This window comes from Anoplolepis gracilipes, chromosome 12 (assembly GCF_047496725.1).
Source record: "Anoplolepis gracilipes chromosome 12, ASM4749672v1, whole genome shotgun sequence".
NCBI classification, from domain to species: domain Eukaryota; kingdom Metazoa; phylum Arthropoda; class Insecta; order Hymenoptera; family Formicidae; genus Anoplolepis; species Anoplolepis gracilipes.
This window is the reverse complement of record NC_132981.1, coordinates 11,462,455-11,485,358: the sequence shown is the minus strand read 5'-3', so window position 1 is coordinate 11,485,358 and position 22,904 is coordinate 11,462,455. Positions and strand designations below refer to the sequence as shown.

At 29.6% G+C, this 22,904-nt stretch overlaps 4 protein-coding genes across 8 annotated transcripts; 2 read left to right on the top strand and 2 right to left on the bottom strand.

The window, feature by feature from the left end:
* Window positions 1–839: 839 nt before the first annotated feature.
* On the top strand, window positions 840–9,418 carry LOC140671601 (hippocampus abundant transcript 1 protein). 3 transcript variants are annotated; one of them, XM_072903018.1, is made up of 7 exons: window positions 840–1,196; window positions 4,788–5,189; window positions 5,410–5,631; window positions 5,834–6,117; window positions 6,357–6,645; window positions 6,846–7,002; window positions 7,249–9,418. In XM_072903018.1, exons 1-7 carry the CDS (start codon window positions 1,071–1,073, stop codon window positions 7,353–7,355), a joined length of 1,587 nt encoding a protein of 528 aa, XP_072759119.1. In that variant the 5' UTR covers window positions 840–1,070; the 3' UTR covers window positions 7,356–9,418. The 3 variants fall into 3 exon arrangements, with proteins under 3 accessions (XP_072759119.1, XP_072759120.1, XP_072759118.1); XM_072903019.1 differs by lacking the exon at window positions 840–1,196 and adding an exon at window positions 4,022–4,630 and having other exon boundaries at window positions 6,846–6,981; XM_072903017.1 differs by lacking the exon at window positions 840–1,196 and adding an exon at window positions 4,038–4,630.
* Window positions 9,419–9,722: 304 nt separating this feature from the next.
* Window positions 9,723–11,654, bottom strand: Tbc1d7 (TBC1 domain family member 7). The gene is made up of 5 exons (XM_072903024.1): window positions 11,297–11,654; window positions 10,802–11,151; window positions 10,276–10,560; window positions 9,962–10,091; window positions 9,723–9,880 (listed from the first exon to the last, which is right to left on the bottom strand). Exons 1-5 carry the CDS (start codon window positions 11,339–11,341, stop codon window positions 9,776–9,778), a joined length of 915 nt encoding a protein of 304 aa, XP_072759125.1. The 5' UTR covers window positions 11,342–11,654; the 3' UTR covers window positions 9,723–9,775.
* Window positions 11,655–12,699: 1,045 nt separating this feature from the next.
* On the top strand, window positions 12,700–15,885 carry LOC140671602 (probable methyltransferase-like protein 25). Its single transcript, XM_072903020.1, has 4 exons — window positions 12,700–13,419; window positions 13,514–13,865; window positions 13,983–14,080; window positions 14,159–15,885. Exons 1-4 carry the CDS (start codon window positions 12,838–12,840, stop codon window positions 14,390–14,392), a joined length of 1,266 nt encoding a protein of 421 aa, XP_072759121.1. The 5' UTR covers window positions 12,700–12,837; the 3' UTR covers window positions 14,393–15,885.
* On the bottom strand, window positions 14,468–16,571 carry LOC140671603 (cell division cycle-associated 7-like protein). Of its 3 annotated transcripts, none has more exons than XR_012047774.1 (4): window positions 16,001–16,571; window positions 15,196–15,885; window positions 14,899–15,111; window positions 14,468–14,824 (listed from the first exon to the last, which is right to left on the bottom strand). XR_012047774.1 is itself a non-coding variant. In XM_072903023.1 (4 exons), exons 1-4 carry the CDS (start codon window positions 16,076–16,078, stop codon window positions 14,953–14,955), a joined length of 819 nt encoding a protein of 272 aa, XP_072759124.1. In that variant the 5' UTR covers window positions 16,079–16,570; the 3' UTR covers window positions 14,468–14,952. The 3 variants fall into 3 exon arrangements, 2 of the variants coding, with proteins under 2 accessions (XP_072759124.1, XP_072759123.1); XM_072903023.1 differs by having other exon boundaries at window positions 14,468–15,111; window positions 15,196–15,582; window positions 15,691–15,885; window positions 16,001–16,570; XM_072903022.1 differs by having other exon boundaries at window positions 14,468–15,111.
* Between the last annotated feature and the right edge of the window lie 6,333 nt (window positions 16,572–22,904).

Genomic DNA, 22,904 nt, shown 5'->3' with positions numbered 1-22,904 from the left:
TTAATTGTAAGTAGAGACAAGCAGCCAATCGTATAAATATAGGAATGTCTTTGTTTGTCTTTTTTTTATAACAAATAAAAGGAAGAGAATGTCCATTAGAAAAAATAGCGTGTCTGCTAAACAGCTCTATCCTTTTTCCTCATTCAAGTGGATGGAATTTCTACTTACGATGAGAAGACACGACAGGAACGATCTATATTCTATATATCCTATGTCTAGAGAAAAAAAGATAATAAATCGTATGCGTAAAGATTGAAATTTTTGATTAATCAAAACGAGGAGCTAAAATTTCTTTGTCCTGATTGGTTAAATTTTAATCTTTAATCTCAATTTTCAATGCATAGTCTAAAGCCCGTATCAGACTACGCATTAAAAATTGAGATTAAAGATTGGAAATTGAAATTTGACCAATTAAGACAAAGCAATTTTAGTTCCCTTTGTTCTGATTAGTCAAATTTTAATCTTTAATCTTCAATCTTCAATTTTCAATGCGTAGTCTGATACGGGCTTAACACTTTAAGCAAGAACGTATATGTGTTTCAACTACATATAAATATAGTCTATGACTTGTAAACGCCTTGGCCATCTGAACAATAACGTGTCTCACTTTATCAAAAATGAAGATAACGTCAGATAACGTAGTGAGAAATGTCGAGGAATGATTTGTTCCAATAATATATAATATTATCGCGCATAAAGTACAAAAAAAAAAAAAAGAACGACCAGTGACCAATGACAGATGGACAAATGAGGCACGGTGTAGACGCGTACATGAAAATCGACCCGCTTGACATAAAATCACGACCGTCACCTCGCGACTCGCGATAGTTCATGGCTATTCGCATTCGCGATTCGCGACAGTTGTGTAAGTTCGCGGACACGCGGGCAGTACGTTCGTTTGTTCTCTCGCTTCTAACGTCGCTCTCGCTTCGCATCACTGTTATGTAGATGCCGTCATGAGAAAGATTCGAAGCTGAAAGTAATATATCGCCTCGCGTGGTAGCGATAGACTTGCAGTGTCGCGCGGAAAAAGGAAAATGCCTCCTACCGTGTCGAGATTCTAAGAATTCATGAAATTGAAGAAGCGAAAGAATTTGTGCGCGCAGTGCGTGAATATGCCTGCCAAGGTCTCTAAGAAGGTCGTGGGCATGATCATACGAAGCCGAAAGTCCATTATGAAGGATGGAGTCATCACGGTATTCATAAATTTTCATAAGTCTTATACTTTTGATACACCTCTTTAACCTCTATTGTTAGCAGTAAGCTATGTTGCCTAGCGCTCTCCATCTCTCCATCTCTCTTCCTCTCTTTCGCTTGTTCGATGTGTATGATCACGATGAGAGAATCTATTGAAATTCTTATCTCGTTCTTATCCTCACGTACGTGGTGTCGCACACACACACACACACACTAATTCATATTAGAGAAATAAAAAAAACTTTATTCACATTGTATGCAAACTTACCTCTCTTATGTAAATCGAAAAAATATTTCAGCGAAAATATACGCAATCAAACAGTACATAGTTAAAGAGACTAGGAGTAATATATTCTCTATATATAAATATATTTCAACAGGTTATACAGACATACGAAGATATTTATATCTATTATATCTTTACCTTTGATAAGATTTTATATTTTAAAGATGTGGATGTGATTAAAGCTATGTTTGTGTATGATTACATATATTCAAAAACATATATGTATATTTAAATTGTTATCTTATTTGCATACACATATATAAGTTTACACGTGTTATATTTTCCAACTTGCGTGTTATATAGTATATTTTCCTGTACAGAGCAACATGTATAGTATATTGCAACAGAAAAAGATCATATATATATATATATATATATATATATATATATATATATTTTTTTTTTTTATCATATAATTTATGTACATAATTTATTATGACAGCTGATTACTTTAAAAACTTAACATTCATAAAAGAAATGCTGCCATTGAATGAGAAGAAAAATGAGCGATAAAATAATTTTTTACACCTTGGTTGTGTTCTATAATTCTAAAATTTATACTCATGCACATACACATTTTTGACAATGTACATGAATTTTTACATTTACAATCTTGATGTTTACAATCTTTATTCTTACAATCAGTATTCATATTCATTGTATCAGCTTTGAGAGCTGTTTATTTATACCACGTTCAATAATCAATGCTAATTGAATTACTCAATAAATTCTATTTACTACCTATAAAGCAAATTATAATCTCATTCTATTCGGTGAAGAGAAGAATGCAATTTCTTGTTTTTTTTTTTTTTTTGTTTTTTAGAACATAACATTTTTAAATTGTATCTGTCGAGTTATATATTCTGACAAACTTGTATAGTTGAAAAGTAAAACAAGAATATTTTACACACACATCACACATAAAGTTATTTTTTTATCATTTAACGCTATATGTGTGTATGAGGATGCGCGCGCGCGCGTATGTGTAAGTAAAGCACCATACAAAAGCAGCCAAGTGTCGCGCGCATCGATCAATTTTTGCACGATGTATTTTTTTAATCGCGCTGATAACACATCTAAATTTCGCGGAAAATCGTATTATCGCAAAATGTGTCGCGAAGTTAAAAATTTCCCTTTCCGATATCGTACGAGAGAATCGCGGAATCAATCGTGTAAAGTGTAAACGATTGCCAGCTGTTGGCCATTGTTAGGTTAGGCCGAGTCCAGAGTTAGCTCGAAAAGGTTGTAGGCAAAGTCGCTAAGAGGGGATGAGTTGTCGGGGGGTGGTGGCGGAAGGGGGGGGATCAGTAGGAGCAGTTGCAATGCGGAGGTTTGATTTCTCGCATAAATTGTCAAACGATGTGAACGAATCGCGCGGACGATTGACAGCGTGTCGAAGGATTTTGGCTGGAAATATGTGATTGTCGGAGATCTCGTCAAAAACAGCCGCCTGACAAACGGCTGTAATCTTAGGATACAGACAGAAATACGAGGGGGAAAGAAGAAGCCAAGTTCCATCCGTGGCACGGATCGTGTCTCAATACGATCAGTCGTGCTCGTCGAGAATGTTGTTTCAATGTTAATTAAAGCGTGGACATATCGTCACGCGAAACGTGAAAAAAAAAAAATCATCGTGGACGGCTTCGTCAAACGCTTAAGCGTCAACAAAATTTCTCGTTCGTGGAATTCTGTGACGTCACACCTGGTCGCGACTGTGCACGATCAAGTCAAGGCCGTGCGAGAATCCACTCGTTAATAGACTCGGAAGAGGGATGCTGCTCGTTTTAACGCTTATCTCTGTTCTGTCATGAGGAAAAATCTATCACAGAAAGAAAAGATACGATGCGTGTAGAAGAACAAAAAAAGAAAAATGCTACTCACAGCTTTAAATTTTACTAGACTCTAATTTATATGTCAGCTATGTAAATTTGCTATATAAATTATTTCCCTTCTATAAATCTCGTAACTTGCCAAGAACCCGATGACGCGCATTGATTTGGCACTGTATACTAAATGAATAGAAAATATTACAAAGTTGATTATATCATGTGATTAGAGAGATGATTCCAGAGATGTTTCTGACATACATGCTATAAAAGATGTATACATCGAGATTACTGTCGTACAGAGTTTACAAGGATGCAACAGAAGAATATTTTAGTGTGAGCTTTGCACTGCCATAACAAAGTTCAAACATTGATGTAATTGATTGTCAGGAAGTTAAGAAATCACATGTCATATAAATATAATTAAAAATCAAGAAGAATATATATCTACGTATATATATATATATATATATATATATATATATATATTCATATATATATATATATATACACAATACACACATATATATATATATATATATATATATATATACACACACATGACAACAGTGACTTATTGTGTATCTATCTTGCGGTTGATTAGTATTTTTTATTAAAATCGAAAATGTATATATAGATAATATTTGCAGAAATAATTAATAGATATATATATAAAAAAAGCTGACAATTTTATGACAGAAATCATTAATCAAAGTTTTATGTAAATAAACAATTAATTTTTTGATGTGAAAAACTGATGTATAATGAAGACAGATATATATATATGCAATTTTAATTTTATAATGATCTCATTTGTAATGCAAATGTAATACATCAGTAAATGTAACAATAATGACAAAACAATTGAAGTTAATTGCAAAATAAAGTATTACAAAATACATACATAGCGTATGCATTTTGCAGACATTATATTAAAAGAACTATGAAAAATCAGCTATGTAAACTCGATGATTGAAGAAAATAAATTTATATAATAAAAGTAATATCGAAAGACGAATTAAAATTTAGTGAATAAAACTGATATGCAGAAACAGTATACTGATATTACATTAAGAGAAGATTGTCTATTTCTTTATCGCATATGCATAAGTGGAGAATGACAAAAACGTCAATTAGAATGTGAATATGAAAAGAAATATATATAGTAACTTTTCTTAGTGGGGTCATGCCCCCTGGGGCAAGCGGCGGAACAGAGGGCTTGGGCCCGTCCTGTTCTGAGATACATAATAATCAAGATCATGCTATAGCTAAACTTACACCTCCTCTTACATTTGTTCAACAGTGCTACAGACATCTCAAGGTCAGCTGCTAAGATATCATAAATGTTGTTTATATAACACATGCAAAAGTCCATTGTTTCCACTTATCCAAATTTAATTCACACGATTGCTCTCATATTAATTTGTGCCATTTCATAATTTATTTGTAACATTTTTTGTTTTATTGTTATTTTTCAGAGTTCTGGTATCGGCGAGGCGAGCGTGTATCACGCATTAGTTGTAATATTTTTGGAATTTTTCGCATGGGGATTATTGACCATGCCTATTATTTCGGTATTGAATGAAACATTTCCGGATCACACGTTCCTGATGAATGGCTTGATAATGGGAATTAAAGGAATTTTATCTTTTCTCTCTGCGCCACTGATCGGTGCCCTCTCCGATGTATGGGGTCGAAAATTCTTTCTACTTATCACAGTGGCCTTCACATGTGCACCGATTCCCCTAATGAGCATCAATACATGGTGGTTCTTTGCCATGATTTCTATCAGCGGCGTATTTGCCTGCACGTTTTCAGTGGTATTTGCATATGTCGCAGATGTAACGGAAGAAAATCAAAGATCGCTAGCGTATGGTTTGGTATGTATTACTTTTATTGTGATTAAAAGAGAGAGAGATGACAATATAATGTACTATAACGTGTATTTAAATATCAAAATTTTTTAATATTAGCAACAATAGGAATTATCTGAGATATTATTTAATTAGATATATAATCTTTGGTATATAATCTATAATTTATAAAATAAATTTTATATATATATATATATATATATCTTCCTTTGCTTATTTTTCATAGGTATCTGCAACTTTTGCTGCAAGTATGGTAATAAGTCCAACTTTGGGTGCTTATACCATGACAACATATGGAGAAAATCTTGCCGTAGCATTAGCAACTGCTATTGCAATCTTGGATGTGTTTTTCATATTAGTGGCTGTACCTGAAAGTTTGCCTGAAAAAGCACGTCCACCAGCACCTATATCATGGGAGCAAGCTGACCCATTTGCTGCTCTTGGAAAGGTAAAAACTTTTGTTAAGCATGTATTATATATTATTATATATATGATATCTTTTATAAAATCTATCTACACATAATACTTATTGTGCAATATACAACTTTCCAAAATAAGATTGCAATATACAATATAAATATAGAATAGGAAGATAAGTATTTAAATGGATATAGATGTTATGTAGCTGGATATATATATTTGCTTGACAGGTTGGAAAAGACCATACCATTCTAATGCTGTGTGTTACTGTGTTCCTGAGCTACCTTCCTGAAGCAGGACAGTATAGTTGTATATTTGTTTATTTAAAACTGGCTATGGGCTTCTCCGGCTTCATGGTGGCTATATTTATCGCTGTGGTGGGCATCCTGAGTGTAGGAGCGCAAATTGTATTAGGACCCTTGATGAGAACACTCGGTAGCAAACATACTATAATGCTTGGTCTGTTATTTGAAATGCTACAGCTCATGTGGTATGGATTCGGCTCGCAAACATGGTAATTATATTTATTTATTTTAGCAATGTAATATATTATACAATTATTAATATAATTGGTTAATTGAGACAATGGTAATGTAATTTCTCGTGTATTAATACCTAAATAATTCGAATACATAGTATACATTAAAATTTGAAAAAGGTATATACATTTACTATTTTTGTTTCATATCCGTCTCTTTTATTAAAATATATCGAGATATTTGTCATAGCTTATTAAATATTAATAATTTCAAGGATGATGTGGGCTGCTGGTGTACTTGCTTCTGTATCGAGCATAACATACCCCGCAATTTCCGCGTTCGTATCCATGCATTCCGATGCTGATAAACAAGGATTAGTACAAGGCATGGTAACAGGCATGCGTGGTCTCTGCAATGGACTTGGTCCTGCTATGTTTGGTGTTATATTCTATCTTTTTCACGTTGATCTTAACGACGACACGCCTAATCTTCCCTTGAAACCATCATTTGTGGATGAAAACAACAGGACGGGAACTAGTACGCATCTTGATATAATGCCTCAGGTATGTACATTATATTTACAGGTAAGCATAGGTTTTTTTAACTTTTTTTTTTCTTATGAGTTTTATACAATATATGTGTGCATCGTATATATTAAATATGTTATATTAAACTTATTTAGATTAAAAGAAAAAAAATTTGGTATATTGTGTGTATAAATATTGTTTGAACAAACAGAGCATTGATTAACTAACACTTGCAGCTTGTACCAGGACCGCCGTTCGTGTTTGGTGCATTACTTGTAATCTGCGCGCTGTTGGTAGCTGCGTTTATTCCCGAATCAAATACTATGTCGACAGGATCGTTGCATCATCCATCCACGTCCCGGAGGCCCTCCGGTAAATACGCATATCAGAAATGTACGTTAAAGGTTGTCAAATATGCCAAATATATTTATGGTGACGGGATTCATCGAAAATTGTATTGCAAATACAATTTTTTATCGATTAGTGAAACATAATACATTGAGATTTGTATGTGGAATATCTCTTGTATCTCATGAAATTGTTATATGTATATTTTATACAAATAGTGTATAAAAATTTGAAACATTTAATATTTTCGTATACTCGTGTGATGTAACTTTAAGATATTTTATATTTTAGGTTTATCCTTGGATGTTCAGTACGAGGCAGACCGAACGGGAGGTGGAAGAGGAAAGATCGGTACATTATTGCCACTAGTCGACATTTGTAATTCTGTCGTGCTATAGTGTCTATTGAAAAAAAGTAAAGCAAGCCATATATACGTTGAAAATGTTATAGCTGAGCGATAAAACTCGAGCTTTGATCAAGCGCGAGAAAAAGTCATCGCTCTATGAAGTGCACCTGACTCGAATGGAGATTGTAATAGAATTGTCTATATTGTATTATACTATTTGTTTAAGGCAATAACTATAAAATTGATTTTAGAAGTATTGATGGAACTTAATGTTTAGGTTGTGACAATTTCTCCACAAGCAGTGCTTGTGCGATGATACGTGGGTTGATCTCAAAGTCGAGTATAACCGTATTACAAGCATGTTATGTTACGAAATGTGTGTTAAATTAGCTCTTCCTTTTCAAGATTTTTTCGCCGACTATTAAACGACAGATATGACAGCTTTTATGCAAAGTATCAGTGACTCCTAGTTTATGCAACTCGCGCCAACGGCACAAAATGGCACACAGATGAAAGTTGTAATCAGTATTTTTTACTAGACTTATATAACTTAAATAATTGATTCTTTACTTTGATGTATCCTTTTCTCTTATATTTCTGATTTATGTTACCACTTTTTACATTACATGTTAATAGCACTTGATGGAAACCACAATGTTTCTTTTGCATCTATATATGTTTATACAGCAGTAGAAATAGATTTTACACACATTCCTTATAAGCATAATTTTTACACACAATACATCATGATTATTTGAAAAAGATTAAAATTCTATGAATTGTGTTTCTTTTTATATATAAATACAATTATTACATTTATTGTACATTACCGATATGATTTAGCTAATATCTGTAAATCATGTAATCCGACTTGTTTTGCACAAATTATTTATTTTAATAGATAGATACTATGAACATATAACGAGAAAGGCCTCAACATGATAGCAGATTATACATAGTTTGTCATTCAAAGACAATGATAGGTGTCAATATTATGACTAATGAAATTGTATTAATGATTAATTGAAAACCAATAGTATTCTTAAATTTATGCGTGTTATAATCGGAGTCATTGATGTTATAAAATGAAAAGAAAAAAAATTTTATGATAGAATAGAGCTTTGTATATATTTTGCTTCTATTTTATAGAAAAATATCAAAATCTTTTAGAAAAAATATGTCTATTTTGTCACAGTGGCATTGATTTATAATTTAGCTCATTTAAACTATTCAATTTAATATTTATATTATTATTATTAATATTTACACGAAAAATCGAATTTAAAAGTAATTTGTAGGAAATGATAGTAATTTTTTGATTACTGAATTAATATCTTAAAGTTATGGTCTTAAAATCGATTAGTCTTTATTAAGCTCAAAGAGGGATTAACGATAAAATTGCAGAAAAAATTAATTAGTTAAAAAATTACAATGAATTTCTATAGACATCCGTGCATAAACGTGCAAAACGCACTCCCACTTAGAAGCATTCAACAATTTTTTTTTCCCATAAATTTTGATACTTGCACTTTCTCTTTCGCAATAATATTTTTTGGAAATATCTAAAAATATATTTAGTTTGCAATTATATTTATTGTAGGTTATACTTATTGGACGATATTAATATCATATTTTGTGGATATAAAAATTTAATAAATATGTATTTATAAATACATATTGAATTTTAACTCATTTATGCACACAACATATGTGTTAGATTAAAAAAAAAATTACTATAGAATTAAAGTTTCCATTGATATGATAAAAGTACTATGGCTCTTACAATCAAATGTAAATGCAAAATTACATGCGTTTCTAGAGTCTAATTATCAGTAAAATATTACAGAATGAAATAGAAATTGTGAACAGATGCAAACAGTGCAACTACAATTCTATAGTTTCAGTTTCCTTAGAATTACTAATAAAGTCGCTCTTATAAAATGCTAAAGTAAATATATACAATTGTATTATAAATACAAAGCAGACAAGCAGGAAGATTATATAACGTTAAGAATGAATAAAGTTTAGAATAAGTCTTGACTCTATCACGAGTTAAGTAATTGTATATGTATAATGTATGAATGCATTAATAAAAAATGATTATTTTTAAGATAAATGAGGATCTCATCTAAAAATTCGTATTTTTAAAACGTAACATGGAACACTCGACTGATAATAAATTAAATATAAACTGGAATTATAGAAAAAAATTTGAGGTATTATGTATGTTGAATAATATAATTTCAAAATCAAATTTCATTTTAATATCGAATGAGAGTAAATCATCAACATTCTTTTGTATTTATATATAATTTGAGAAAGAAAATTAGAGAGAGTAAACCTATCGATATAGTTTATGTATACAATTCAATATATATATATATATATATATATATATATATATATATATATATATATATATTTATTTATTTATTTATCACGTAACGTATTTTTATGTCATGGTATAGAACATTAACTGTGTTTTGTGAAATACATATCAACTTGTTGAGTTGTTCCACTTTGTTGCATTGATTCAATCGCTTTATTGACTATCATTTCTGATGTTTCTTCTGTTATCTAAAACAAAATCATGGACTCTGAGAAAATATATGCATGTCTCGTGTTACAAAACAATATTGTAATTTCTGGTAATCTTACATTATTAATAGTATCCAATACATTATCTGTATTCTCACATCTTAAGAGTAACCGTCTTAAAGTGGTTAATGTAACCACAGCGACAAACACTAAAATTCTATACGCGCCGACTGTTATTTTATCCCATATCCTATAATAAATAAATATTTTAGTACATCGTGCGCTATATTGCCAATATTAAAATTAAGTAATGAAATCACAGATAATTGCACAATGTGATAATTTATAGTATATATATATATATATATATATATATATATATATATATATATATATATATATATATATATATATAAATATGCATATATATATACTTAGCAATAGATCCATTACATATTACGCCAGCAAAACATGAATAAAACCATGTATCGTATGGAAGATTATAAAGCGCATCAATTTTAACAAGATGCTTATATAATTCAACATCCTCTCTTTCCAACAAAGAGTATGTACACTCTTGTAATCTTCCCACTTCTTTTTGCAACTTTTCAACTTGTATAAAGAGTCCAGATAATATCCAATACATATCCACTAGTTTCTCTTGTTCTGATTCAATATCAATCACATGCCATAGTGTCTCGGCCATTTTACTCATTGCTCTGTAATGTATTAATATTGTTATTATGTACTTGATTATCTAATGTCAATATCACATAAATATCTATAACTTTATAAAGTCAAAATATTTTTTAAAACACTTGCAAAGCTATTGAATAAAAAAATTTAGTAAAAAATTGCTTGAAATATTTTTCCTTTTAATAAAATAATGCCCTTTAAATTAAAATGGAAATATACACATTTATACATAATATATATATAATATTAAAATAATATATAAACCTGTGTATCGGTGATTCCAACTGAGCAGTTATATCAACTTTTGCTCTTCTTGTACGTAACAACCACATTGCTAAGAATACCAGATGAGGTTTTGTATAATCATCTATGATTTTTGCAATTTTCAATGCTTTCTGTAAATCTTGAAATTCTGCAGTACGTTGAGCCATTATAAATTCATGGCTTTCTACATAAACAGGAGTAACATCGAGCAATACTTTCCACAAGAAGGTCCTGTACATAGCAGGTACAGTAAATCTCAAACAAAATTGTTTTAGTTTTGTCTTGTCAAACGGACGATCTTTCAATAATATCTCCAGAGACTTTTTCTCCTCGACGCTACGAAAGCCAACCTGCCATTTAGAAAAATAATAATAATAAAATACTCTTCTGTGAATATTATATAACAATATGTGTATGGAACAACTCATCTCTTACAAGTGAAAATGTTTTTTTACCTTAATTTGGAAATTATGTAGATTTATGATTTGAACATACCTTTTCGTAGTATGATGAACGAAAATTCCGTTCGTCTGTCATCATTCGAGCATTTCAGACGCAAACGTCATTAAAAGTGAAAATGAGTAAAGAAATACAATCACATTAGATTTGAATAATAAACATTAGATTGTAATCGTTATAACCTATCTTCACGATAATAATTCGACTCCATGTTCTTTTTTTCTTGTATGAACTTGTGTTATAAGCTAAACTATAATTTTATTCTATAATTGTAATATGTATGATGTTTATATATAATTATCTACTTATACATCACAGTTTAACTAACTGTGTATATGTACTACTGTCAATCTATCACATGTGCACGTGGTACGTGGAACAGGTAGAGAGATTTGTTCTTTTTAGCTGAACTGGCTGCACTAGTTCAGAGTTTATCTTTTTCTTTCTGCTTTAAAAGGAGAAAGATAAGTTCTGAACTAGTGCAAACCAGTTCATCTAAAAAGATTTTTCTGCATTTTTCTCATTTTTCTATACTCGAATTCTTCGCATTCTTTCTCTCTCCAATGTACAAATATACATTCTTTCATTTCATGTGCAGAAATTTTTGGAGATTGCAAGCAAGACGAATAAATCTTTTATCAGATTTATTCGTATGATTTATAAATTCTATGAAAACAAATCGCACGTGTAAGTTTTATTAATTTCACACGAAATTCAGTATAATTATCTTTTTGTCTTTTTATATTCTCTCAAATCAGGAAAAAATTAACACACGCACAATTTTTATTTTACATATATTAATTATGTGGAATTATATATACATTATTTATATTATTTTCACTTCACATATTACTATATTATAAGTGTATAATTCTACATAACCTACATATAAATATGTATGTACACATTCATATACAGTTTATTTTAGAATATTATTTAATATGATCTAATGTAATATGTGTCACAATTTAGATGGCATTTTTATATATAGTATTATAATCTGATTCAATTTTTTAAATAATTTTTTAAATATAAATTCTTTTGTATTTTAATGATAGCAAAAAAATGAATAGTCATCTTATTATAAAAAGATAAAAGATAATAACATGTACAATTTATAATTATATATCTTTTCAGTGTTAATATAAGTATGTCTCTCTCTCAGGAAGAGAAAGATTTGGATATAAATAAAGCTTTTGAAGATTTATTATTTGCGGAAGAAATTGCACAGAAGTCAGGCTACAAAGAAGGATACAAAAGTGGTAAAGAGCAATTGTTAAAGGGATATCATCTTGGATACCATAGAGCTAGCATAATTGCTGCTCAGTTAGGATATTACAGCGGAGTTTTGGAACATTATTTGCAAAATAATGACACTGGTTGTGAAAAAACAATAATGATAGCCAAAACGCTATTGAAAGATATTCACAGTACTTTACCTGATCATCAAGATGATAATTTGGACATTCTAAAAGCTTTAGAAAATATTAAATGTAAATATGCCAAATTCTGTTCATTAGCAAAAATTAATTCAGTGTATCCCGAAGCAGATAAACTTGAATTTTAGTACAGCAATAATGGCGAAATACAATAATTACTTTGAAAAAACGTTAGATTTTATTAATATTTATCAAGAATTAATAGATTGCCATTTGGTTGACTTTATTACTGAAAAATTGTGGGACAAATGTTTACCAGAGAAACTGAAATCAGAACTCGAAAGTATTAATACAAATGATGACATTTGGATGGAAAGTAATGCAACTTCTGAATTGAATGATTTTATACAATTAACAAGATCGCTTTCTTTAGAATCATGTCCAGCTGTTATATGTGTGGACGATTTATTAAAACTATTACCACAAGTTCCTAGTAAGGAGCAATCGATTAAAAATAAATTTGTTGAGATAAAAAAATCTCAATTTATGAATACCAAGAAATCGTACGAGATTGATGTTCTTGGAAAAATTATTGCCGAAATGGCACTTTCTACTCGCAGTTTAGTAGTAGATGCTGGAGCTGGAAAAGGATACTTGTCGACGTATCTATCAGAACACTTTGATGTTCCTGTATTATCAATTGATTCGTCGCAAGTTTGCCATAAAGGTGCGATAAATCGTCAGGAAAAAATTCGAAAAAGGAAACAATCGCTAACAAAGGTTTGTAAAAAGTATTATATTCAATTTATGTTTTATAAAAGAAAAAAGTTATCACAATCTTAAAAACTTTTAATGTTTTTATATTTTATTTCAGGTTCGATATGTAGTTGAAAAATTAGATGATACAACTGATTATAACAAAATAGTGAAAACACATTATCCCGATTGGAATGTAAATAAAAATCTGATTTTAACAGGATTACATACTTGTGGAATGCTTGTGCATTCTGTAATGAAAGCTTTCTTACACGCGAAGGACATTCATCTGCTTTTTGTAGTTCCATGTTGTTATCATTTAGCAGATGAATCATTGAGTGGACGTTGGATTTTTTCTAAAAATGCCAGAATGTTGGCTCAACAATCTATTGAAAGGAGTAGACACAATAAGCATCTATCTCCTTCATTATTTTACAGAGCTGTGCTACAAATTATTTTGCATTCTATGGGTTAGTATCAAATACAAATACATTCACACGTAACACACACACACACACACACACACAAAATTTGCCTTATAAGAGATCTATAATATATAAATGTCTCATATATCAAATTAATAATAGGATATTACAATACTAAAGTTGGTCGTGGTGGACCATTGGATAATTTTGCAAATTATGCAAAATGGGCCTTATCCAAAATTGGAATAGATAATAAACAGGTTTTTATTATACCTAAATTATTTTCTCATTATTTATTTAAATGTTATAGAAATTTTTTAGAATATATATAATTTTAGATACCATCTACTCATGCACTGCAGGAAATATATCAGAGTTACATACATTTTGAATCAAAGTTGCATCTGTTTCAAATATTAAGAATATATACAAGTTCAGTGGTGGAAGCGGCGATTATGTTGGACAGAATAGTATTTCTACAAAACAATGCCCAACACTCAAAGATTGCTATAGTACGTTTATTTGACCCAACAGTCTCTCCCAGATGTTATGCAATACTTATGATGAAATAAATATAATAAATACAGGGATGATATATGGAGAGTATAAAAAGATGAAGGAAAAAGAGAATAAAAAATTTATTTGAATTAATAGTACAAATATCAATTTACTCACTGGGAATATTTGTCATATTTGTCAAAATTAGAAACAATTGCTAGATAACATGTTGCTAGCAATGACATTTGATTTATCTGTAGAAAGCTAATTAAAATACTTGTATAACAAGCAAATCACACTTTCTCAGCCAATAATTTTCAAATTTTTGATTAAAATGTATAAAAATATATATAAATGTCATCAATGGAAATCATCAATAAAATAAATGCCTGATTATATGCATGATAATATAAACAATAATTCAATCATATTATAATTAATGTTTTCAATAATAAAAATTTTTTATGTAGGTGAGTCACATAAAATTTACTCGGCATTCAATCTGTCTAAAAATATGAACTAAAATTTTCAATTCAATTTTCACTAAATAAAAAAAATGTTAATCAATATTGATATTTACATAAGTAATCTTGTGCAGTTAATTATGTGACATAAATATGAAATGAATGTTCCATTATACATCATTGATTTCTGCTGCTTGCAAATAGGCCATAACAGACGAGTATCCTTCTCCCTGTACAGCGAGGGCCAACGGTCCTGTAGGAGGAAGTCCGCTTCTAGTTCGACATATACTACAATTACACAAGCCTCTACAGGGTGGACAAGCCCAATCCTAAAAATTACAATTAATTAAAGTTATAAAAATTGAATCACTAATATTTTTGCATGCAGCATTGATATAACAAGTAAAATTTACCGGATCTTTTAATGCTTCTATAGCGCTTTCACCGTATCTTCCTTTCAAACATGGGCCACAAAATTGTCCTCTAACACCTACACATTCTCCTGATCTGCAAACTGTTTTTGTATCTAAAGTTTTCTGTCTACATTGGTGACAGGATGTGCCATTGATTTTACAATATATTTTCTTGGAAGATTTTCTTGCAACGTTGTTTAACATCTTTTCTGTAATCTCATCTACCGATGGTATATTTTCAGGATCATATTCAGATTTTGTTGTTCTATAACCTCTCCGTTTTTGTTTTTTTTCATTAAAACTGTCATCCTCGGATGTATATTCTTCTTCTTCTTCATCCACATCGCATACACCCATTTTCATTAAATCAATGGAACGTTGAGATGGCTTTGCCCATCGAAATAAAACTTTTAATTTAGATCGATTGTGTTTGGATTCTGATAAATCGTCTTCATTCTCATTTTCAGAATCATTAGATATATCGTTTCCAGTTACCTTTTTCCTACTTCTAGTGTTGTATGTTCGACGAAACTGTAGACGTATTTTACCAGCATTGAAATTTTCCAAATCTCCTGTCCTACGCCTCTTCTTGGCTGGTGCATCTTCGATATTATGGTCGTCTAATCGTTTCTTTTCTAATTCTTTAATTTCGCTTGTTTCTTTCTTTATGTCTTCAAAAAGTCCTGCAAACTACACAAAATACGTGATATTATAAATAACTAAAATTCTTCACACATTATGCAAAGTATAATTTCTTTTTAAAAGTAAGGTTATTTATATAGTTTCGTTGAAGGAAAAAACTTACAAAAGCCTTCCTCTCGGATAAATTTTTTTGTCGAAGAGCTTCATAGTCATTTTCATCCATGTCATCCATGTCATCCATGTGTCTGATCAAAGGATATTAAAATTTATCCAAATAAAAGATTCTGTGAGTTTTTCGTAAACAATATTGTGATGACAAGTTTTCCAGAATCCGTTTCAAGCAGTTAAATTCAAATCTCAAATTAATTTAAATCGTCCTGCGCATCCACGCGCGCATTTTTGGCGGGAAAGAACCTACAATTAAGATGCGTTCCACTTAACGCTCGTGAAATTATTTTATCCTTGTTTTTCACTGAAAATTAAACAAAGATAGACAACACTCGTGAACGTTGCGATCCTTTAGTGGAACGCAGCCTAATAAACATATATAAGCAAAGAGTAGCTTGAGAGGGGCCACATCACCGTTTTTGGTATGACGCTTTTTCCTTGCAGCACGTTAGCGCCATCTAGATCTAGATTTTAGAGCGGAGAACTACATGGCCAGATCTATTTTTCGGGGCCATGGTAAAACAACTGGTTGGTTCATATCCATGCTAGATCCATATAATTGGTGGATTTGAAAAGTACGAAATTATAAGTTTATTAATATATATTACATTACGTATTATTGTAGCTACGCGTAATCTTTTTCATATGTTTAATATATTTAATTTAATGTATTTAATTTTATGGATAATAATAAATATATATGTACACTATACATATATAGAAATTATTTTATGTATATATATTATGTTTTATTATTAAAATATTTTTTACAAAATTATTGAAATTATTGTACGTATATATACGCGCATATAAAAAATACTATTCTCGCAAAAAGGAGAGAGAGAGAGAGAGAGAGAGAGAGAGAGAGAGAGAGAGAGAGAGAGAGACCGAGAGAAAGAATTAAATAAATAACAACTTTATTTTTAACAAACTAAATTTGTTTGAGAGTAAAATTTTGATATTATTAAATATATGTATATTTTATAAATGCAATTTTACATAATATTTTATATAAAAGATATTTAAAAGTTATAAATATATAATAGAAATCTCAGACATATATAACAAATAAAATTAAAACAAAATTTCTTATGCAAATACAATTAAATGGAAAGTGTAAAACAAAATTTTTTTATAAGACTAAGTTTTGAAAAAAAATTTATTCTAAAGATTTACATGTGAGATCGAGTATTTATTAATAAAAACTATAATGAAACTCTCAACTCCAAATTAATAAAAACAAGAAAAGAAAGGCTTGAAAAGCCAAGCACAGATATAAAAAACAAAGAAAACATTATAATATAATTATTTCTATGTGTAATTATAATATAATAATATAATTATTATATATAATTAATTGTATGCTACATATAGAATTACGGGAACCCCCCCACATAGAATTATATTACAAATATATATTCAACAAAATAGGATACTTTAGTATCATTTAATGGAAAATATAATTTAAAAAATACAAAATACAAATTACACGAAAATGTCCTTAATGCGTCCAATGTAAAATTTATTAGTACGTAACCGATAGTCTATCGTAACCAAAAGAATTATCAATAAACTTCATCTATCGATAAAAATCGATTACGTTTCTTTCATTGTCAGTTAAAAATACTTGGAATTTCAATAGGATTTTGTATTATTGCACGTGTTCTTTCACTTTCGTGTAATTTACAGCAGATTTTTTTCTACAATAGATATGCAATCAATATTAATGTTATATATATAATATGCTTTATATATATATATATATATATATATATATATATATATATATATATATATATATATATAAAATGTACATATAACATTATTTACATCTATATTATACAATAAATACAATGTTATACATATAATGCGACTTAAATCTATTTTATACAATCTTATACAATATATATAATAAATAAAATATTATACATATAATGCACATGTATCTTATACATTTTACTTTTTTATGTTTTTCACAATTAAATTATATTTTATTATAAATATATAAATTTAGACATTTTATTTTAATATAAATTTAATTTTTACCTAACAATTTTTTTATAATTATTTTTTTTAATCTTTTTTATGCGCAATTTGTATTTAATTAATTTTTTATTTCCCTAAACAATTATAATATTTAAATTTATTTTCTTAAAATAAATTTAATTTTATAATTTTTCATAACTTTTTAATTATAATTTATAATGTTATAATTACATTTTTTTCTTGTTCTAATAGTCCTAACACATCTCACTCTATATGTGCTACGCAAAATCCCGTGATATAACGGTTTGGGGAGCCCTAATTGGGAATTCGCAATCACATAATATATCTTTGACGTATTTTGGCCAGTATTGACCACAAACTTTTTAAGTTAGTTGCACCTACCTTTGTTACTTCTGGCCAGTCGGACCTACCTTTGTTGCTCCTGGCCATTTTAACTCGATTTCTTCGACGAGCCAAGGATCGAAGAAAAAGATTCTCCTCCTACTGCCGATTAATAATTATCGCCGTCAAATAAGAGGACTTTTATTCGTTTAGGATCGTTTAGAATTAATATTACGATTGTATGACAGTACGATCCTTTTTTAGACATGTCGTTCAGTCATCAAAAGTCGCAAAATATAAATAATCATATACATGTCAAATATATTACCATGCATACAAACCCTCTGTCGGCGTGAGTCAAAGATATCCGTATCTTTAAAATTGTTTGATAAAACTTATATATTTATATATAAAAAATATTGAAATTATTTTATGTATGTCTTGCATAATATTGCAAGAAATATATGTATTTAAAAATATTTTTCCTTTTTCTTCATTTTCATTTTTATATACAAATAATATTTCTATTATAATAAAAGTTTAAAAAATGAATTAAAAATTTAATATAAAATTTTTATCTTAGAATATAATAAAAGAATAAAACAAATTTTTTCTATGATTTAAAATTGATTCAGAGTTCGCCACGCACGTGGCTATCTCGCCGTCCGAAGGTTAAAGCAACGAATTTATCTACATCTACATCTTCAAGTCTATCAATCTATATGTCTCTACACAAATCCGTTGCTTTAAAATATAATAAAAGCTTTTTTTTTCACTCACCGACACTGAAGCGCAACAGCGGAGTTGTCGATATTGAAGTTACGTTATCTGTAACATATAAATATAAAGTCCAAATTATAGCAGTGTTTAAAATAATTAGTATTCAAGAATTTATTATTGTACTCATCAAATTTTATATTCGATGCGTACATTAATAAGCAGATATATATAAATATGGAATAATTTTATAAATTAAAATAAATTATTTTTTTTAATTAAAAACTTTTATAAAATTTCTATAAAAGCCTTTATCTCTGAGTTTCTCTCATTCAAATCATTCAATAAATAAATCGAATTAATTTGTATGCGTGATTTATAATAATTAATATACAAAATAATAATATACAAATAATATTTACCTTAGGGTTGCTCCGCCGATGCCAGATGCCTCTCCTAGGCCTCCTCCTCCTTTCAGATCAGAGTTGTCAGGAGTCATATTGTTTTACACGCACGATACTTTTTTTAATTTGTTTAAATCGTACAATAGAAAAATCACACGATATTTTAAACCATACAAAAGTAAAAGTAAAACGCGCGATAGTTTAACGACACTCCCGAATTTTAGAACGATCGAAAATCCCATTTCATCATGCACGAGAATCATACTTGAAGTCGACAAGTCGGTCACGACCAAACTCCGAGCAAGAGTTAAGTCCGAAGCGGAAGAAGACGAAAGATCGAGGGAATCGATCGCGAATGAGGTTCGCTCAAATCTCGTTCGTGCAGGTCCTCATCTCAGGCCGACTCAAACTCGTTAGGCACGATTTCAGATGAGCATATGTGTCTATCATACAGATATGATACATCATAAGACAGGTAGACGGATCAAGAGAGAACACCCATTTCATGAATATTCAATAATCTGAATATTTATCAAATGGATCGGACCTCTTTACCGAGCGAAAATCATGACCTCAATCCTCCAGTCATCATCAATACGATACGTATTGCTGATAGACGGTGCAAGAAAAGGGACCCATCAACGATTTATTCTAATAATCGATCGACCTTTAATCGATTGGGACCGAAATCTATTTGTCAAAGCAGACTGTGCTCAACAACCGATTATCGAGCGTTAGCTCACTATTAACCGCGTGTTCATGTATCTCTCTATATACGAACCTACGTCTACCTACGCAACCGACGTAATCGTAGGTCGACGTAAATTCACCTCAGTCGCGATACTGAGATGTGTAAACGTTGTTGCCCAGCAAGAAATGATGATTGAAAAAACGCAAATAAACGCTGATAAACGACATCGATTCGACATCTTCTTCAATCAATCATTTATTTTCACTGGAAAGCAACGCTGAGAGAATCCCATTTAGTCGGCATCAAATACGATTCCCGACAACAATGTCGTGATCGAAATCAGAATTATATGAACGAAAATGATCGCGATGAAGTCAAGACAAATGTAAACAATAGCGCGCTATATGTGATCAAGGCCGAATGCTATGTATATGTTATTATTTTATTTACGTATTTCGGAATTTAGACGTATTTTAACGTTAAGATTTATCACGTAGTAATATTATATGCATGTATTATCGTCGAGAGAAAGAATTTACGGCGCTCAACCCAGAGGAGAGGTGACCGAACGCGGACGTAAGACGCACATGCCGGCGCCGGCGCCGGAGTAAAAGCACGTGCGCGCACTGACAGTACGCCCGCTAGACTCGGAATGAATGACTCGCGGCTGTCACGCCGTACGTTCTCCCCTCTCTTACTACGTAACACGTGACGTCAAGGAGAAGGGAGAATATGCTCGCTCGCTCACCTTCTCTCTCTCTCTCTCTCTCTCTCTCTCTCTCTCTCTCTCTCTCTCTCTCTCTCTCTCTCTCTCTCTCTCTCTCTCTCTCTCCCTCTCATCCCCCCCCACACTCCTCGCGCTAAAAGTAACAAATACGCATTACACTGTGTAATAAAATTTCTTGCATTAGAATATATACATCAAGTAATTCTAAAATGTATGTAAAATTTCCTAACTAAAATATATATTATTATTAGATACATTTAACGCATTTTAAAAGCGTGTACGTGAAATGTGATTATATGAAATATAATGCGTAAAGTGCTTTTAATTAAACCAATCTTATACTTGCAGTGTACGAACTGTACGATGATTCTATTTTATCTTGTTACATTTATTATACTGAATAACAAACATATGTAACGAAAATTATGTCAATGGCGTTAACGATTATTTGTGAAAAATAGAAATCTTCAAATATAATTAATTGTACGTACTGAATCTTACAATTAGAATAATATTCTTTATATATATATATATATATATATATATATATATATATATATATATATATATATATGCCTAATAATTTCAATAATTTTGTAAAAAAATGTTTTAATAATAATATATATATGTTATTATTATAAATATGTAAATTTATATTATATACATTAATAATATATATATATATATATATGTACATAAAATAACTTTAATAATTTTTCTAATAGTACATATATATTGTTATCCATAACATGTATTAAAATGAAAAAAGATTAGCGTAGCTAAAATAATATATAATGAAATATATTAGCAAACCCATAATATATATTTTCGTATACTTTTCAAATTATTCGTAATGAATTTAGCATGGACATGAACCATCCGGTCGATAACAATACTCAAATGATACAATTTAAAAAAGAACACTTTACTTACAATTAATAAGTATGTAATCTACATGTACGTATGTATAAATCCAATTACACTAATTAATATAAGTAACAATTCAATATTTTTTTTTGCTGAGACTAAGTAAAATTTCAGTGATAATACAAATAATTGCAAATATATATAGTTTGATATTAAAATATATACATATTAGTAACGCGCCGCGAAAATGTTTCTTAGAAATTTTATTATACACTTTTGAAATTCTCAAACAAAAGTTATTAAAAGTTATTAAATTAAATAGAAAAAGTTTTTATTTTTTGTATTTTGTGATAAACAGAAAGTTAGCAGTTTTTTTTATATAAACTTAATAATTTTTATATATATGTAGTAAAAATATCAAAAACTATTTATATAAATTCGTTAAGATTTTTATCGTGTCCAAAATAAATTTTTTTCATATCGCGTAGATATGATTCCAAATATATACGCACATATATATGTTTTATGCTAATAATAAATTGATTTTTAATAGCAATTTTGCAAGAGCAAAGTGCAGTTTGCTGCTGTTAACTATTATTTTATGATAAACGATTTTACTTCAACAGCAAATTTATGTTTCCACAAATAAAATTATCCAACATTTTTTCGTTAGGAATGTAAATTTTGTATATCGAATAATTATTACTTGTAGTAGTATATAAAGCTTAATAGTTATTATGTTTTCAACTGAAAATATACAATAATAGCAAGTTTTTTTAATAACAACATTTTATTATTAGAAACCTGAAACTGTTAATCTTATATTTATCGAAGAAAAAATATAACTGGAAAAATTATTTATTTATTTTGCGTAAGAGTCGCCTTTATATATACATATATATAAGCATATCATGAGTGTTATTACTGCTATCAGCGATAATACGCACGACAAGGACAGATGTATCAATGGGAAAAGTAATGACTATATTGACGTAAGTGTAAGCAAGAGAAAGATATATATAATATGATGTTATCCTTAGCACAGTGTGATTAAGATAAATAAAACGAACTAGCAGCACAAGAAAAACATATTTATATCCATCACAGTCTGACTAGATGAGTTACTGGGGTAAGTTGATTCATGTATGTATCATCATGTTAGCGA

Excerpts from the sequence above, each read along its gene's own strand:
- Tbc1d7 (XM_072903024.1), bottom strand. The coding sequence starts at position 11,341 with ATGATGACAGACGAACGGAATTTTCGTTCATCATACTACGAAAAG. Across the intron at positions 11,152-11,296 it reads GTTCATCATACTACGAAAAG|GTTGGCTTTCGTAGCGTCGA; the intron begins GTATGTTCAAAT and ends TCTAAATGGCAG. Across the intron at positions 10,561-10,801 it reads TTGGAATCACCGATACACAG|AGCAATGAGTAAAATGGCCG; the intron begins GTTTATATATTA and ends AATACATTACAG.
- LOC140671602 (XM_072903020.1), top strand. The coding sequence starts at position 12,838 with ATGGCGAAATACAATAATTACTTTGAAAAAACGTTAGATTTTATTAAT. Across the intron at positions 13,420-13,513 it reads GGAAACAATCGCTAACAAAG|GTTCGATATGTAGTTGAAAA; the intron begins GTTTGTAAAAAG and ends ATTTTATTTCAG. Across the intron at positions 13,866-13,982 it reads AATTATTTTGCATTCTATGG|GATATTACAATACTAAAGTT; the intron begins GTTAGTATCAAA and ends AATTAATAATAG.
- LOC140671603 (XM_072903022.1), bottom strand. The coding sequence starts at position 16,078 with ATGGATGACATGGATGACATGGATGAAAATGACTATGAAGCTCTTCGA. Across the intron at positions 15,886-16,000 it reads TATCCGAGAGGAAGGCTTTT|TTTGCAGGACTTTTTGAAGA; the intron begins GTAAGTTTTTTC and ends TATTTTGTGTAG. Across the intron at positions 15,112-15,195 it reads TAGAAGCATTAAAAGATCCG|GATTGGGCTTGTCCACCCTG; the intron begins GTAAATTTTACT and ends TGTAATTTTTAG.
- LOC140671601 (XM_072903017.1), top strand. The coding sequence starts at position 4,496 with ATGCCCCCTGGGGCAAGCGGCGGAACAGAGGGCTTGGGCCCGTCCTGT. Across the intron at positions 6,118-6,356 it reads GGATTCGGCTCGCAAACATG|GATGATGTGGGCTGCTGGTG; the intron begins GTAATTATATTT and ends AATAATTTCAAG. Across the intron at positions 7,003-7,248 it reads TAAATACGCATATCAGAAAT|GTTTATCCTTGGATGTTCAG; the intron begins GTACGTTAAAGG and ends TTTATATTTTAG.